Below are 17,461 nucleotides of genomic sequence, written 5' to 3' on the forward strand. Positions count from 1 at the left end.
AAGATATCTAAACTAGCGTAAAAAGTGTGCGCAATCCAAAAGCGTATTTAAACCTAAAAATTGTATATATCCAACCTCTCTGACTACACTGCTTGAAAAATCACAAATTTCAAATTGCTCCCTTAGTTAAGGCGAACTAAACTGCACTATTTTTTTTTCTAGTAAACTGAATTAAACTGAACTGCACTATAATATGAACTGAATTGTTTTATGAACTGTGTAAGACCTGGGAAAATTAAATAGTTATTTATTTAATTATTTAATTAGGACGGGTAGCGAGAACATTTAAAGCAATAAATGCGAGGAGCTGTGACATGGAAAAGTACTAGCTCAAGTGGTTGAGAGTACTTTATTGTGTGTGAGGACTTGGGTTCGAGTCCTATGTGTGCCACTTGGATGTTATTTAAATTATGTGTTTTGTGTGCTTATATATTGAACGCGTATGGATGATGATAAATCCTTAAAATTGTGGGAGTCATCATGAAACATGTGTGCGTATGGATGATGATAAATCCTTAAAATTGTGGGAGTCATCATGAAACATGTGTTCGTTGAGTGGTTTGGCCTTGGCTTGGTATGTGCATGAGAGTGGGTTCAAACCTTGTTGAGAACTAAATAATTCCTTTTTGCCAAATTTTTCTTGTGCATGAATGTGGAAGGATTAGAAACTTAGCAGCCAAGGGAGGGGTAACCTAAGGGCTGGAAATCAGAGAGTTAGTTGAGTATTTGGTTAGCCTTGGTATCACTTTTTATTTAAAATTCGTGTAAGCCACTAAAGGAGCAATTAAAGGATAGAGATAGCGAGAGGAAGGGTTAAAAGAGAAGAAAATAGCATTGAGGGTTCGTGGTACTCATAAGCAAAGGCTTTTCCGAGAATTGGGACTGATAAAGTAAGGCAGTGAGGCTGGAAACGCAAAGGTTGGAGTGGAAAGCAAGGGCTAGGGAGGTTTGGTGAAGGGATAAGCACACCTATTCGAATTTGGGCCAAGAATCCAGGTTAGGGGAGTTGCTTGCTGTGTTTTAATTCATATTTGATTGGTTATGTGTCGTTTTGTAAAAATGTATGAGTTTTCCTTTTTCTCGGACGCTGTTTCACGAAAAATTCTGGGAATCTGCCCAGAAACCGCCTGGCGGGCATGCAGGTGCCGCCAGGCGGCACATCAGTTTGACCTAAATGTGTTGTTTCTGTTATGAACTTCCTGGCGGTGGGATTGAGCCGCCAGGCGATGTACGCTATATTGATACTGTTTGATTGAACTGCGTTGTATGTTGTTTTGGTGTTGATTGCAATTAATGGCTATAGTTGCGACGTTGTAAAAGACCTTGATGTTTCTGGTATTGGCACGCGTTAAACTGTCATTGGTGTAGGAATCGCGGGATAAGGGAGGGAATTCGCTGATTATTGAATTGGGTATGTAATGCGATGTTTGAAACCTAACGAGATGTGATGAGTAATATGAGGAAGGACGGGGGTAATAAAACTATGCAAAACTGATGATCATTGTTAGAGACAAAAGCGGAAATCAGATTCTGGAAGTTTGGGTGTTGAGAGCGTGTGCAGAAATCTGGGTATGATACCCATGATCTGATGCACCGCCTGGCGGTGGATGATTATCCGCGAGGCGACAGTGTCCTATCAGAGTGGTGTGAGAAATCTGGAGAGTGTTGGGTGGAAAATAAAACATGAGAGAATTATAAAGGAAATGTAGGGTGGTTGATGATCGAATAGGAAAAAAAAATATGAGTAAGGGTGGGGATCAAGAAATGTTAGGGATTGGAATGTTAGTCAAGGATGAAAGAGAGATGGAAGAAGACAAGAAGAGGGAAGGAGCATATGATTTAGGGTATAAGAGAAGTAAGGAACTAGGGAGTTGACGAGAGCATGTTGTACATTTAGGGGTGTGATGAAAGGTAATTGTAATGCTAGCAGTTCCTAGGATGGATGAAGTGGTCATTCTATGTCTAAGATCTTGTTAAATTAAAGAGGACTTAACTGAGTGGATTGATAGAGGTAAAAGCACATGTATTTGGTTACATATGGTTAGTTGTAAATCCACCTATGTGTGGGCTGGATATTGGGGTTCTCCTGTGAACTTTGTGAGTGAGTTAAATAGTAGAATTGAAGTAACGGAGTGTTATAAACCAGAAAAGTACTGTTCTGGTATGGTGCCTGGCGGTACGCTGATACCCGTCAGGTGATGGGTTTAACAGGAGAGTGCGCTACGCTGAGGTGCGCCTAGCGGCACGTCATGCTCTGCCAGGCGGTGACGAGAAAACAGTGGGTTTGGGAGGACGCTGGCGCCTGGCGGTGAGTGAATACCGCCAGGCGGTCTGGAACAGTTTCGCCTAGCGGCATGTGGGCTGAGCCAGGCGGAAATGCTGTTGCTCTTTGCTTTTGAGTGTGTTGTTTCAACTGACAATGACGCTTTGCTTGGATCGGGAGATGCTGTGCCATGAGCGGGTAGGTTCATGGATGGTGTTTGACATGTGATGATATGGGCGGGGAGGTCCATATCAAGTTACTCTCACGTGGGGATACGAGTGAGGTAGGTTCGTATGTTCCGTGCTCACGTTGAGAGATGCCACGTGCGGGGAGGTACGGGGGCTGGTGGATCACATGTGTTGGACTACGGGCGGGCAGGTCCGTAGAGTAGGACTACGAGCGGGGAGGTTCGTAGAGCAGGGCTACGAGCGGGGAGGTTCGTAGAGGCAGGACCACGAGCGGGCAGGTTCGTGTGAGCATCAGATTCCCGAGTCCAAGGCTAACAAATTGTATGAATTGAAGACTGATAAGTCTTGGGGTTAGGTTCTTGGCCAAAAATTAACTAGAACAAAATAGATGGGTAAATGATCTACCTTGTGTATATATACTTGTTATTTTATTTTCTCAGCTCACCCTTTCTGTTTGTGTTTGGCAATGATCGTGTGATTCGTTACACGGGAGTAGATGTTGATACAGGTGGTGCTGAGGATGTTCAGATGGCGGAGTGAGGGCTAGCATGGGATTAGAGCTAGAGTTTTTAATCATATGTATTTTATGTTTTAAACACAGACTTTGGAAACTTGTAAACATTTTATGAATTCAGTTATGAGTTTTGGCGCGCTATCTTTATAAATTGAAATTTTCCCGCGTTGGGATTCTTATCGAGATGACCATTAATGAATTTATTTCTTTTATTATTTATTTTTAAGTAATATTCCCTAGGGATGTTACATTTGGTATCAGAGCAAACGTTTTGATGCTTTTGGGGCAAACTGGGGAGTGAGCTGACGTTTGTTGTGTGAAATTGATTGATGTGTGCTGGATGTTAAATATGATAGAGTATAATTTAATCTTTAGCTGTTCGATTTTAACAGCCGAATATGTGGCGTGCACAGGCAATGGCAAACAAAAGGCGTAGAAATACCGCTGGCGCTGATGAGATTGCTAACGCAATCCATAGGATGGTGGATGCTATGCAGCCTGTGGCAACACCACCGAGGGCGATGATCCCACCTGTTAGGCCAGTGACCATGGAGGACTTTATGCGTCACAAGCCGGCTAAATTCACTGGGAAAGCCACCCCAGATGAGGCGGACGCATGGCTCCGTGAATGTGAGAAAATATTCAGAGTGATAGAGTGCACAGAGGCGCAAAAGCTAAATTTTGCCACCTTCCTATTAGTGACTGAAGTTGAGTATTGGTGGATGAGTATGCAGCAACAGATGATAAATAGAGCTGAAGATGTGACTTGGGCTAACTTCAGGACGAGGTTCCTGGAGAAATATTTCCCTGATAGCGCTAAACATGAGTGCGAGGCAGAGTTTCTCACTCTACAGCAAGGAAGTCTATCAGTGCAAGACTATGTGGAGAGGTTTGAGTACCTCTCGAGATTCTACTCCCAGACAGTGACGGAGGAGTGGCGCTGTAGAAAGTTTGAGGGGGGCCTCAAACATGAACTGAGGCGTTTTATTGTACCACTGAGGGTGCGAGAGTTTCCAACCTTGGTTGAGCAAGCCAAGAGCGTAGAGCAGCTGGAGATGGGACCCAGCCGGGTCAACCGCACACAGAAAAATGGTGCTGAGGGCAGAGTCCAGAAGAAGCCCTATAGTAGACCAGTCGCGTCTTCATGGAGACCGAGGTGCTATAATTGTGGGGGTGAGCATCTGCAGCGAGATTGTACTAGACCCGCACGCAGCGGAGGTAGTGGCATGGGCGCTCGTAAGTGCTATGCCTGTGATCAGCCAGGACATTTCGCCAACAGATGTCCTAATAGGAAGACTACACCAGCATCACGACCTCAGCCATCCTCTTCTGACAGGCCGAGAGCTGCAGGCCGGGTTTTTGCCATGACTAGCACAGAGGCCACCCGGGCAGGTAATCTTATTCTGGATCATTGCTTGCTTTTTGGTAACAGTGTGTTAGTGCTATTCGATTCAAGAGCTTCGCACTCCTTCATATCTCATGATTGCGTGAAGAAATTGGGGTTGTCTACTCGTGACCTTGGATGCGAGTTGGTAGTCTCGACACCCGCATCTGGGCAGGTTTCAACAAATGTAGCCTGTGTTGGATGCTTGATGGAGGTAGAGGGCAGACGCTTCAAGGTGAATCTAGTCTGTTTGCCCTTGGAGGGATTGGAGGTCATATTGGGAATGGACTGGCTGTCTATCAACCATGTGGTGCTTGATTGTGGACGACGCAAAATTGTGTTCCTAGAAACAGAAGGGATAGAGTTGGTGACGTCTGGTGAGGCAGTGAAAGAGATGAAGAGGGGGTCGACTTGTTTCGTGATAGTGGCCCAAGAGAAAAAGATGAGTACAGAAGAGCAGATCAGTAAGATACCGGTAGTGGATGAATATGCCGACGTATTTCCAGACGAGATACCTGAGTTACCACCCAGCCGGGATATAGATTTCTCAATTGATCTAATCCCTAGAGCGGGTCCAGTGTCGGCAGCGCCATACAGAATGGCACCGGCTGAATTAGCAGAGTTGAAGAATCAGATAGAAGACCTGCTAGAGAAGAAATTCATCCGACCCAGCGCTTCACCGTGGGGAGCCCCGGTGTTATTAGTGAAGAAGAAAGACGGTAGTTCTCGGCTGTGCGTCGATTATCGTCAGTTGAACAAGTTGACGATAAAGAACAAGTACCCACTGCCTGGAATCGATGATTTGCTTGATCAGCTCAGAGGGGCAGGAGTATTCTCCAAGATTGACTTGAGGTCTGGCTATCATCAGATCTTAGTCAAGCCAGAGGACGTCCAGAAGACAGCCTTTAGATCGAGATATGGACATTACGAATATGCCGTGATGCCCTTTGGAGTGACAAACGCCCCAGTTGTCTTCATGGATTACATGAACCGCATCTTCAGACCGTATCTGGACAGATTCGTGGTAGTGTTTATAGATGATATTCTCATCTACTCGCGGACTAAAGAGGAGCATGCTGGTCATCTGAGAATTGTGCTGGAGGTATTGAGGGAACATCAGCTGTACGATAAACTGTCCAAATGTGAATTTTGGTTGGACAAGGTGCAATTTCTGGGGCACGTAATTTCTTCACACGGTATATCAGTGGACCCAAGTAAGATTGAGACAGTGTTGAAATGGGAGAGACCTCAAACTATGACAGAAGTCAGAAGCTTCTTGGGATTGGCTGGATACTACAGGAGGTTTGTGGAAGGGTTTTCTAAAATGGTGAGTCCATTAACTCAACTCACTAGGAAGGATCAACCCTTCTCATGGACTGATAAATGTGAGGAATGCTTTGAAGAGATGAAAAGGAGGTTGACTACCGCTCCGATTTTAATTATTCCAGATACCAGTAAGATGTTTGAGGTATACTGCGATGCATCCTACCAGGGTTTGGGTTGTGTACTAATGCAGGAGAAGAGGCCGGTAGCTTATGCCTCTAGACAGTTAAAGGTGCATGAGAAAAACTACCCTACCCATGATCTGGAGTTGGCTGCTGTGGTGTTTGCTCTTAAAACATGGAGACACTATTTGTACGGCTCTCAATTTCAGGTGTTTAGCGATCATAAAAGCCTGAAATATCTGTTCGATCAGAAGGAGCTAAATATGAGACAGCGTCGTTGGATGGAGTATCTCAAGGATTACGATTTTGAATTACTCTACCACCCGGGTAAAGCTAATGTGGTGGCGGACGCTTTGAGTCGGAAACGGATGCACATCTCAGCTATGATGGTGAAGGAGTTGGAGTTAATTGAGAAGCTCAGGGATATGAATCTGGGTATGCAACTGAGTGATGATTGCATCAAATGTGGGGTGCTTACATTGACTAGTGATGTATTGGGAGTTATTCGAGATCAACAGAGGGATGATGCTGAGTTGCAGCAATTTGTGAGTTGGATAGGGACTGAGAAGGGGAAAAACTACAGGATCGGGACAGATGGTATCCTAAGGTTCAGAGACCGAGTCTGTGTGCCTGGAGATTGGAGGTTGAGGAAACAAATTCTAGAGGAAGGCCATAAAAGTCGTCTTAGCATACATCCAGGTATGACTAAGATGTATCACGACTTGAAACAGTCTTTCTAGTGGAACGGGATGAAGACTGACATTGCAGACTTTGTGGCATCGTGCTTGGTATGTCAGAAGGCCAAGATTGAACACCAGCGACCAGGGGGTACACTGGAGTCATTGGATATTCCTCAATGGAAATGGGACAGTGTAGCTATGGATTTCGTCACTCACTTGCCGAAGTCTGTGAAGGGGCACGACTCAATCTGGGTAATAGTGGACAGGTTGACAAAGTGTGCTCACTTCCTTGCTATTAATCAAAAGTGGTCAATGGACAGATTGGCTGAGTTGTACGTGAGGGAAGTGGTCAGGTTGCACGGTGTGCCGGCCAGTATAGTGTCAGATAGAGATCCGAGATTCACTTCTCGTTTTTGGCAGTCATTACAGGCAACGTTGGGAACTCAGTTGAGGATGAGTTCTGCATATCATCCTCAGACTGATGGGCAGTCGGAGCGTACCATTCAGTCCTTGGAGGATCTATTGAGGGCTTGTGTATTGGATCACATGGGTAGTTGGAGTGTGATGCTTCCCTTAATGGAGTTCACATACAACAACAGTTATCACACCAGCATCGGTATGGCTCCATATGAGGCATTGTCTGGGCGGCGGTGTAGGACGCCACTGTGTTGGAACCAGGATGGAGAATCATTAGTGTTGGGTCCCGAGTTTTTACAGCAAACCTCTGAGAAGGTTAGGGCAATCCAGGAGAGAATGAGGGCTACACAGAGCAGACAGAAGTCCTATGCAGATAGGAGGAGACGACCTCTAGAGTTCGAGGTTGGGGATCATGTATTCCTCAGGGTAACGCCGACAGCTGGTATTGGGAGGGCCATCAAATCGAGGAAGCTAACCCCGAGATTTGTTGGGCCTTATCACATTCTGAGGAGAATTGGAGTTGCAGCTTATGAGATCGCCCTACCACCACACCTGATGAATCTGCATAACGTGTTCCACATTTCCCAGTTGAGGAAATATGTTGCAGATCCGTCACACGTACTGGAGTCAGATGATATTCAGATTCGGGAGGATTTGACGGTGAGCATTGGGCCAATGCGAATTCTGGATTCACAGGTGAAGCAGCTGCGGGGGAAGGAGATTAAAACTGTGAAGGTGTTGTGGGATGAGACTACTCAGGAAATGACCTGGGAAATGGAGGATCGCATAAAGCAATCCTATCCGTACTTATTTCCTGGTAAGTTTTATTTTCGAGGACGAAAATCTTAAAAGGTGGGTGTAATGTAAGACCCGGGAAAATTAAATAGTTATTTAATTAATTATTTAATTAGGACGGGTAGCAAGAACATTTAAAGCAATAAATGTGAGGAGCTATGACATGGAAAAGTACTAGCTCAAGTGGTTGAGAGTACTTTATTGTGTGTGAGGACTTGGGTTCGAGTCCTATGTGTGCCACTTGGATGTTATTTAAATTATGTGTTTTGTGTGCTTATATATTGAACGCGTATGGTTGAGTGGTTTGGCCTTGGCTTGGTATGTGCATGAGAGTGGGTTCAAACCTTGTTGAGAACTAAATAATTCCTTTTTGCCAAATTTTTCTTGTGCATGAATGTGGAAGGATTAGAAACTTAGCAGCCAAGGGAGGGGTAACCTAAGGGCTGGAAATCAGAGAGTTAGTTGAGTATTTGGTTAGCCTTGGTATCACTTTTTATTTAAAATTCGTGTAAGCCACTAAAGGAGCAATTAAAGGAGAGAGATAGCGAGAGGAAGGGTTAAAAGAGAAGAAAATAGCATTGAGGGTTCGTGGTACTCATAAGCAAAGGCTTTTCCAAGAATTGGGACTGATAAAGTAAGGCAGTGAGGCTGGAAACGCAAAGGTTGGAGTGGAAAGCAAGGGCTAGGGAGGTTTGGTGAAGGGATAAGCACACCTATTCGAATTTGGGCCAAGAATCCAGGTTAGGGGAGTTGCTTGTTGTGTTTTAATTCGTATTTGATTGGTTATGTGTCGTTTTGTAAAAATGTATGAGTTTTCCTTTTTCTCGGACGCTGTTTCACGAAAAATTCTGGGAATCTGCCCAGAAACCGCCTGGCGGGCATGTAGGTGCCGCCAGGCGGCACATCAGTTTGACCTAAATGTGTTGTTTCTGTTATGAACTTCCTGGCGGTGGGATTGAGCCGCCAGGCGATGTACGCTATATTGATACTGTTTGATTGAACTGCGTTGTATGTTGTTTTGGTGTTGATTGCAATTAATGGCTATAGTTGCGACGTTGTAAAAGACCTCGATGTTTCTGGTATTGGCACGCGTTAAACTGTCATTGGTGTAGGAATCGTGGGATAAGGGAGGGAATTCGCTGATTATTGAATTGGGTATGTAATGCGATGTTTGAAACCTAACAAGATGTGATGAGTAATATGAGGAAGGACGGGGGTAATAAAACTATGCAAAACTGATGATCATTGTTAGAGACAAAAGCGGAAATCAGATTCTGGAATTTTGGGTGTTGAGAGCGTGTGCAGAAATCTGGGTATGATACCCATGATCTGATGCACCGCCTGGCGGTGGATGATTATCCGCCAGGCGACAATGTCCTATCAGAGTGGTGTGAGAAATCTGGAGAGTGTTGGGTGGAAAATAAAACATGAGAGAATTATAAAGGAAATGTAGGGTGGTTGATGATCGAATAGGAAAAAAAAATATGAGTAAGGGTGGGGATCAAGAAATGTTAGGGATTGGAATGTTAGTCAAGGATGAAAGGGAGATGGAAGAAGACAAGAAGAGGGAAGGAGCATATGATTTAGGGTATAAGAGAAGTAAGGAACTGGGGAGTTGACGAGAGCATGCTGTACATTTAGGGGTGTGATGAAAGGTAATTGTAATGCTAGCAGTTCCTAGGATGGATGAAGTGGTCATTCTATGTCTAAGATCTTGTTAAATTAAAGAGGCCTTAAGTGAGTGGATTGATAGAGGTAAAAGCACATGTATTTGGTTACATATGGTTAGTTGTAAATCCACCTATGTGTGGGCTGGATATTGGGGTTCTCCTGTGAACTTTGTGAGTGATGGGTTTAACAGGAGAGTGCGCTACGCTGAGGTGCGCCTAGCGGCACGTCGAGCTCCGCCAGGCGGTGACGAGAAAACAGTGGGTTTGGGAGGACGCTGGCGCCTGGCGGTGAGTGAATACCGCCAGGCGGTCTGGAATAGTTTCGCCTAGCGGCATGTGGGCCGAGCCAGGCGGAAATGCTGTTGCTCTTTGCTTTTGAGTGTGTTGTTTCAACTGACAATGACGCTTTGCTTGGATCGGGAGATGCTGTGCCATGAGCGGGTAGGTTCATGGATGGTATTTGACATGTGATGATATTGGCGGGGAGGTCCATATCAAGTTACTCTCACGTGGGGATACGAGCGAGGTAGGTTCGTATGTTCCGTGCTCACGTTGAGAGATGCCACGTGCGGGAAGGTACGGGGGCTGGTGGATCACATGTGTTGGACTACGGGCGGGCAGGTCCATAGAGTAGGACTACGAGCGGGGAGGTTCGTAGAGGAGGACTACGAGCGGGGAGGTTCGTAGAGGCAGGACCACGAGCGGGCAGGTTCCTGTGAGCATCAGATTCCCGAGTCCAAGGCTAACAAATGGTATGAATTGAAGACTGATAAGTCTTGGGGTTAGGGTCTTGGCCAAGAATTAACTAGAACAAAATAGATGGGTAAATGATCTACCTTGTGTATATATACTTGTTATTTTATTTTCTCAGCTCACCCTTTCTGTTTGTGTTTGGCGATGATCGTGTGATTCGTTACACGGGAGCAGATGTTGATATAGGTGGTGCTGAGGATGTTCAGATGGCGGAGTGAGGGCTAGCATAGGATTAGAACTAGAGTTTTTAATCATATGTATTTTATGTTTTAAACACAGACTTTGGAAACTTGTAAACATTTTATGAATTCAGTTCTGAGTTTTGGCGCGCTATCTTTATAAATTGAAATTTTCCCGCGTTGGGATTCTTATCGAGTTGACCATTAATGAATTTATTTCTTTTATTATTTATTTTTAAGTAATATTCCCTAGGGATGTTACAAACTGCACTACATTTGAGCTGAGCTGCACTATTTTTGAACAGAACTACACTATTTTTTAACTGAACTGCACTACTTTTGAACTTAACTACATTGTTTTTGAACCAAATTGCACTGATTTTGAACTGAATTGCACTAATTTTGAACTGAATTGCACTATTTTTGAACCGAATTGCACTGATTTTGAATCAATTGCTCTATTTTTGGTTCCTATGTTGCTAGTATATTTTAGTTTATAACTTGGAATTGCACTTCCTAAATATATATCTTAATTATAAATGAAAATATAATTTGGTTGGTTATTAATTATTGTTTAAAATGACTTGAGATTCTATTATTATTAATTTGTATTTAGAATGATTATAAATTTAATAAGAGAGGGTCCAACCTAAGTTCAAATAAGTTATTAAAAAAAATGGTTTGAAGTCACGCTAATGACAAAACAAGCATTTAAATATTAAATTGGAAGTGAGAGCCAGACCCACGCTACTGGCAACATAGGTAAATGTGTCAAAAAATGAAAGAGTCACTTTTCAATGGGATAGGCCGTCTCTTTTTTGAGTCCGCTCTTATTCGCACGCAAATTTTGGATTTCTTGATTTCTTGTAGTGATGGTTTAAAAATTATTTAATTAAAAAGATATTAGATATATGTCATTAAATATTATGAGATATTGTTAAAAGATGTTAAATATTTTTAAGTGACCATTAATTATTTAAAAAGTATTTATTTAGAAAGTTATTATAAGAAACGTAATGGTTTATTATTTTAAAAGATTTATTTTATTTAAATGATGTTTTAGAATATGAAAGATAAGAGATTAGTTTGAAGGATATATAAAGTAATTATTGCACTATAAATGAGTTATATATGAGGATTATTTGTTAAATGGATTTAATGAAAAGATATACGATTTCTTATGTGGGTGAATATGGTTATATACATGAGATTTAAAAAGATTTCCTAAGAAATAGAAAAAGAAAGGTAGGAAAATATGTATATGATATTTTAGAGTTATTAGAAAGACAACACAAATGCACACCTCTGGTCTTTGCAGCATTATAAAAATCATTAGTATTTTTATTAGAATCCTCTAGCAACTTAGAGTCATATTCCTCCTCTAGCAAGCCCAATTTCCTTTTACGAGCCTCAAACAAGTAATGAATAGTAAGTTCCTAACTCCAAGGAAAACAGAAATCAAAAAGGACTGTTTTTCTTCATAGCAACAGTCAATCTTCACTTATACAATAATACAAACACATTTTAATTTACCAACAGTCAAGCGCCCTCATTATCTTCTATCATATATCTTTCTTCCTGTCCATGAAGAACTTTCTACAGGAACAAGGTTTACATAAAACTTCTACCGACATTTTTTATTTATTCATTCATTTAGCTGATCATGTAACATAACAAATCATAATAAACATAATCAACCAACGATGGAAATAATTTATGAAATGGGAGTTGAATAATGATAAAACAATTACCCTCTCCTTGCGTTCGGCTTTCTTTTGCTCCAATTCCTCAATGGCCTTCGTCCTTCGAGCTTCAAGGGCTTTGAGTTCATGTTCCTTAAAAGGCCAATTGTTGGGAATAGCAGGATCCTTCTCAACCTTATTTTTCCCACTCAGCCTAAGCTTCTTCGCTTCCTTCCCTTTTTTTCTATTGTGCTCTTTCACCTTCCGTATCACCTTGTACTTCTTCTTCAACGAAACCCTCTTACTCTTAATCTCTGCAACCCAAAAAGTTCACAACAATAATAAAAAAATAAACAATTAAAATCATTGCACACTACTGATATCAAAGAACAGGGATTGGGTTTTCTTACTCTTGTTCTTCATCACCATTTTGTGTTCTCTACCTTCACAAGAGAAAAAGAGATGAGAACGATAATCCACGTCAAAAGTAGTAGAAAACAGAGAGAAGAAGGGAAAAGATTTGAAGAGGCTCTGGAAGGAGCAAATAGAGAAGAGGGTGAAGGAGTTTGTTGTATATTGTTATCAAATTTTAGAAGGTAAAATTAGATAATCAACATATTAAATTTGATATTCAATAAAATTTGTTTTAGTATTCTAAAACAAATTTTTTATATCCTCATCTTTTAATTTGATATACTAAAATAATGAATTTTAATATGCCTAGATTTTTTTATAAGAAAATATAATTACCTAAATATATTATAAAAAAATTATATTGTAACAAAAAATTTAGGAGGGGTTTTCTTAGGCTAACTTAAGCTGAATTTGTTAATATTTTGAGATTCAATAACACGTGTTTTTTGATAAATACTAGTTAGTAGTAAGGTTTCAATGTATAAAGTTTTTATTCTTATAGTTTAGTACATATTTAGCTTTTGCAATTTAATTTTATTAAAATATAAAGTAATATATATCCAAAACTAAGATATCTAAACTAGCGTAAAAAGTGTGCGCAATCCAAAAGCGTATTTAAACCTAAAAATTGTATATATCCGACCTCTCTGACTACACTGCTTGAAAAATCACAAATTTCAAATTGCTCCCTCAGTTAAGGCGAACTAAACTGCACTGTTTTTTTTTCTAATAAACTGAATTAAACTGAACTGCACTATAATATGAACTGAACTGTTTTATGAACTGCACTACATTTGAGCTGAGCTGCACTATTTTTGAACTGAACTACACTATTTTTTAACTGAACTTCACTACTTTTGAACTTAACTACATTGTTTTTGAACCAAATTGCACTGATTTTGAACTGAATTGCACTAATTTTGAACTGAATTGCACTATTTTTGAACCGAATTGCACTGATTTTGAATCAATTGCTCTATTTTTGGTTCCTATGTTGCTAGTATATTTTAGTTTATAACTTGGAATTGCACTTCCTGAATATATATCTTAATTATAAATGAAAATATAATTTGGTTGGATATTAATTATTGTTTAAAATGACTTGAGATTCTATTATTATTAATTGGTATTTAGAATGATTATAAATTTAATAAGAGAGGGTCCAACCTAAGTTCAAATAAGTTATTAAAAAAAATGGTTTGAAGTCACGCTAATGACAACACAAGCATTTAAATATTAAATTGGAAGTGAGAGCCAGACCCACGCTACTGGCAACATAGGTAAATGTGTCAAAAAATGAAAGAGTCACTTTTCAATGGGATAGGCCGTCTCTTTTTTGAGTCCACTCTTATTCGCACGCAAATTTTGGATAGCGTCCGTTTTTGGATTTTGGAAGGGTTATATTGGGACTCTAATAACTTGATTTCTTGTAGTGATGGTTTAAAAATTATTTAATTAAAAAGATATTAGATATATGTCATTAAATATTATGAGATATTGTTAAAAGATGTTAAATATTTTTAAGTGACCATTAATATTTAAAAAGTATTTATTTAGAAAGTTATTATAAGAAACGTAATGGTTTATTATTTTAAAAGATTTATTTTATTTAAATGATGTTTTAGAATATGAAAGATAAGAGATTAGTTTGAAGGATATATAAAGTAATTATTGCACTATAAATGAGTTATATATGAGGATTATTTGTTAAATGGATTTAATGAAAAGATATACGATTTCTTATGTGGGTGAATATGGTTATATACATGAGATTTAAAAAGATTTCCTAAGAAATAGAAAAAGAAAGGTAGGAAAATATGTATATGATATTTTAGAGTTATTAGAAAGACAACACAAATGCACACCTCTGGTCTTTGCAGCATTATAAAAATCATTAGTATTTTTATTAGAATCCTCTAGCAACTTAGAGTCATATTCCTCCTCTAGCAAGCCCAATTTCCTTTTACGAGCCTCAAACAAGTAATGAATAGTAAGTTCCTAACTCCAAGGAAAACAGAAATCAAAAGGACTGTTTTTCTTCATAGCAACAGTCAATCTTCACTTATACAATAATACAAACACATTTTAATTTACCAACAGTCAAGCGCCCTCATTATCTTCTATCATATATCTTTCTTCCTGTCCATGAAGAACTTTCTACAGGAACAAGGTTTACATAAAACTTCTACCGACATTTTTTATTTATTCATTCATTTAGCTGATCATGTAACATAACAAATCATAATAAACATAATCAACCAACGATGGAAATAATTCATGAAATGGGAGTTGAATAATGATAAAACAATTACCCTCTCCTTGCGTTCGGCTTTCTTTTGCTCCAATTCCTCAATGGCCTTCGTCCTTCGAGCTTCAAGGGCTTTGAGTTCATGTTCCTCAAAAGGCCAATTGTTGGGAATACCAGGATCCTTCTCAACCTTATTTTTCCCACTCAGCCTAAGCTTCTTCGCTTCCTTCCCTTTTTTTCTATTGTGCTCTTTCACCTTCCGTATCACCTTGTACTTCTTCTTCAACGAAACCCTCTTACTCTTAATCTCTGCAACCCAAAAAGTTTACAACAATAATAAAAAAATAAACAATTAAAATCATTGCACACTACTGATATCAAAGAACAGGGATTGGGTTTTCTTACTCTTGCTCTTCATCACCATTTTGTGTTCTCTACCTTCACAAGAGAAAAAGAGATGAGAACGATAATCCACGTCAAAAGTAGTAGAAAACGGAGAGAAGAAGGGAAAAGATTTGAAGAGGCTCTGGAGGGAGCAAATAGAGAAGAGGGTGAAGGAGTTTGTTGTATATTGTTATCAAATTTTAGAAGGTAAAATTAGATAATCAACATATTAAATTTGATATTCAATAAAATTTGTTTTAGTATTCTAAAACAAATTTTTTATATCCTCATCTTTTAATTTGATATACTAAAATAATGAATTTTAATATGCCTAGATTTTTTTATAAGAAAATATAATTACTTAAATATATTATAAAAAAACTATATTGTAACAAAAAATTTAGGAGGGGTTTTCTTAGGCTAACTTAAGCTGAATTTGTTAATATTTAGAGATTCAATAACACGTGTTTTTTCATAAATACTAGTTAGTAGTAAGGTTTCAATTTATAAAGTTTTTATTCTTATAGTTTAGTACATATTTAGCTTCTACAATTTAATTTTATTAAAATATAAAGTAATATATATTCAAAACTAAGATATCTAAACTAGCGTAAAAAGTGTGCGCAATCCAAAAGCGTATTTAAACCTAAAAATTGTATATATCCAACCTCTCTGACTACACTGCTTGAAAAATCACAAATTTCAAATTGCTCCCTCAGTTAAGGCGAACTAAACTGCACTGTTTTTTTTTCTAATAAACTGAATTAAACTGAACTGCACTACATTTAAGCTGAGCTGCACTATTTTTGAACTGAACTACACTATTTTTTAACTGAACTTCACTACTTTTGAACTTAACTACATTGTTTTTGAACCAAAGTGCACTGATTTTGAATTGAACTGCACTAATTTTGAACTGAATTGCACTATTTTTGAACCGAATTGCACTGATTTTGAATCAATTGCTCTATTTTTGGTTCCTATGTTGCTAGTATATTTTAGTTTATAACTTGGAATTGCACTTCCTAAATATATATCTTAATTATAAATGAAAATATAATTTGGTTGGATATTAATTATTGTTTAAAATGACTTGAGATTCTATTATTATTAATTTGTATTTAGAATGATTATAAATTTAATAAGAGAGGGTCCAACCTAAGTTCAAATAAGTTATTAAAAAAAATGGTTTGAACTCACGCTAATGACAACACAAGCATTTAAATATTAACCTTCAGTTCAGGCAAACTGAACTGCACTGTTTTTTTTTCTAATAAATTGAATTGAACTGAACTGCACTATAATATGAACTGAACTGTTATAAATTGAATTGTTTTATGAACTGCACTACATTTGAGCTGAGCTGCACTATTTTTGAACTGAACTACACTATTTTTTAACTGAACTGCATTACTTTTGAACTTAACAACATTGTTTTTGAACCGTTTTCGAACCAAATTGCACTGATTTTGAACTGAATTGCACTAATTTTGAACTGAATTACACTATTTTTGAACCGAATTGCACTCATTTTGAATCAATTGCTCTATTTTTGAACTAAAAAATAGTTCACCTGAACTAAATTTAACTAAATATTATTTTGTTATATCTAACTGCACTGAACTGAATTGTACTTGCAATATGAATTAAACTGACTACTATATACCATATCATATTTTTGAACTGTACTATTTTTGAACCGAACTACACTAATTTTGAATCGAACTACAATATTTTTGAATCGAAATGATTGTGAACGGTTTTTGAGTTACTTAAATAACTTATTCAACTAAACGTTGCATCTCAATTAAGAAACTAGGTAGTATTTACCCACTTCATTCATAATATAGGTTCTCGTAAACAAAAAAAAATACATAAAACTAAGTAAATAGTAAATAGGAAAAATTTATCTTTACTTAAAAATATTGATTTTCCTATAAACAACAAAATAAAAAAATTAATACATCTCCAAATATCTTGTTTGTGATTATGTGGTTTGTGGATTATCACGAAACCATTAAAGCATAGCTTAGAGACATTAAAGTAAAAAGTTGTGAAAAAAAAATATCAGTCACTTCCAAAAATGATTTTTTTTAGTCAGAGTTCATGTATCCATCTCTTAAAGAGGAAAAATAAAATCTATCAACCAAAGTGTAAGGTGAGAAGTGTTTTTTTTTAAGTATAGGCTTGAACTTCTCCACGTCTACGAGACTATTGATTTCTATAAAGTTTTTTTAAAATAATTAAAATTAACTATTTTGTAAATTAATTTATGAAAATTTTATCAAGTTTTGAACAGAAATAGTAGTGAAATTAAGTATCAATAAGTTATAAGAATGTTATCACATTTTTAACTCAAGATAATTAGTTTCAATTTTTTTTGTTCAACAACTTATACTGACACAAACAATTTTTTTCCATGTAATATTGTATTTAAATTTTTAA

At 38.2% G+C, this 17,461-nt stretch overlaps 2 protein-coding genes across 2 annotated transcripts; both read right to left on the minus strand.

Annotated features, from left to right (window-relative positions):
- Window positions 1-10,311: 10,311 nt before the first annotated feature.
- LOC114172713 (guanine nucleotide-binding protein-like NSN1) lies at window positions 10,312-12,399 on the minus strand. Its single transcript, XM_028057043.1, has 4 exons — window positions 12,381-12,399; window positions 12,040-12,284; window positions 11,648-11,697; window positions 10,312-10,330 (listed from the first exon to the last, which is right to left on the minus strand). Exons 1-4 carry the CDS (start codon window positions 12,397-12,399, stop codon window positions 10,312-10,314), a joined length of 333 nt encoding a protein of 110 aa, XP_027912844.1.
- Window positions 12,400-13,594: 1,195 nt separating this feature from the next.
- Window positions 13,595-15,056, minus strand: LOC114172714 (guanine nucleotide-binding protein-like NSN1). Its single transcript, XM_028057044.1, has 4 exons — window positions 15,038-15,056; window positions 14,697-14,941; window positions 14,306-14,355; window positions 13,595-13,652 (listed from the first exon to the last, which is right to left on the minus strand). Exons 1-4 carry the CDS (start codon window positions 15,054-15,056, stop codon window positions 13,595-13,597), a joined length of 372 nt encoding a protein of 123 aa, XP_027912845.1.
- Between the last annotated feature and the right edge of the window lie 2,405 nt (window positions 15,057-17,461).

The sequence above is a fragment of the Vigna unguiculata genome, unplaced genomic scaffold (genome assembly GCF_004118075.2).
Source record: "Vigna unguiculata cultivar IT97K-499-35 unplaced genomic scaffold, ASM411807v1 contig_689, whole genome shotgun sequence".
NCBI lineage: Eukaryota > Viridiplantae > Streptophyta > Magnoliopsida > Fabales > Fabaceae > Vigna > Vigna unguiculata.

Coding starts and splice junctions, on each gene's coding strand:
- LOC114172713 (XM_028057043.1), bottom strand. Junction 11,698..12,039: donor AAGCCGAACGCAAGGAGAGG/GTAATTGTTTTA, acceptor TACTTGTTTGAG/GCTCGTAAAAGGAAATTGGG.
- LOC114172714 (XM_028057044.1), bottom strand. Junction 14,356..14,696: donor AAGCCGAACGCAAGGAGAGG/GTAATTGTTTTA, acceptor TACTTGTTTGAG/GCTCGTAAAAGGAAATTGGG. Junction 13,653..14,305: donor GAGGAATATGACTCTAAGTT/GCTAGAGGATTC, acceptor CTATGTTGCCAG/TAGCGTGGGTCTGGCTCTCA.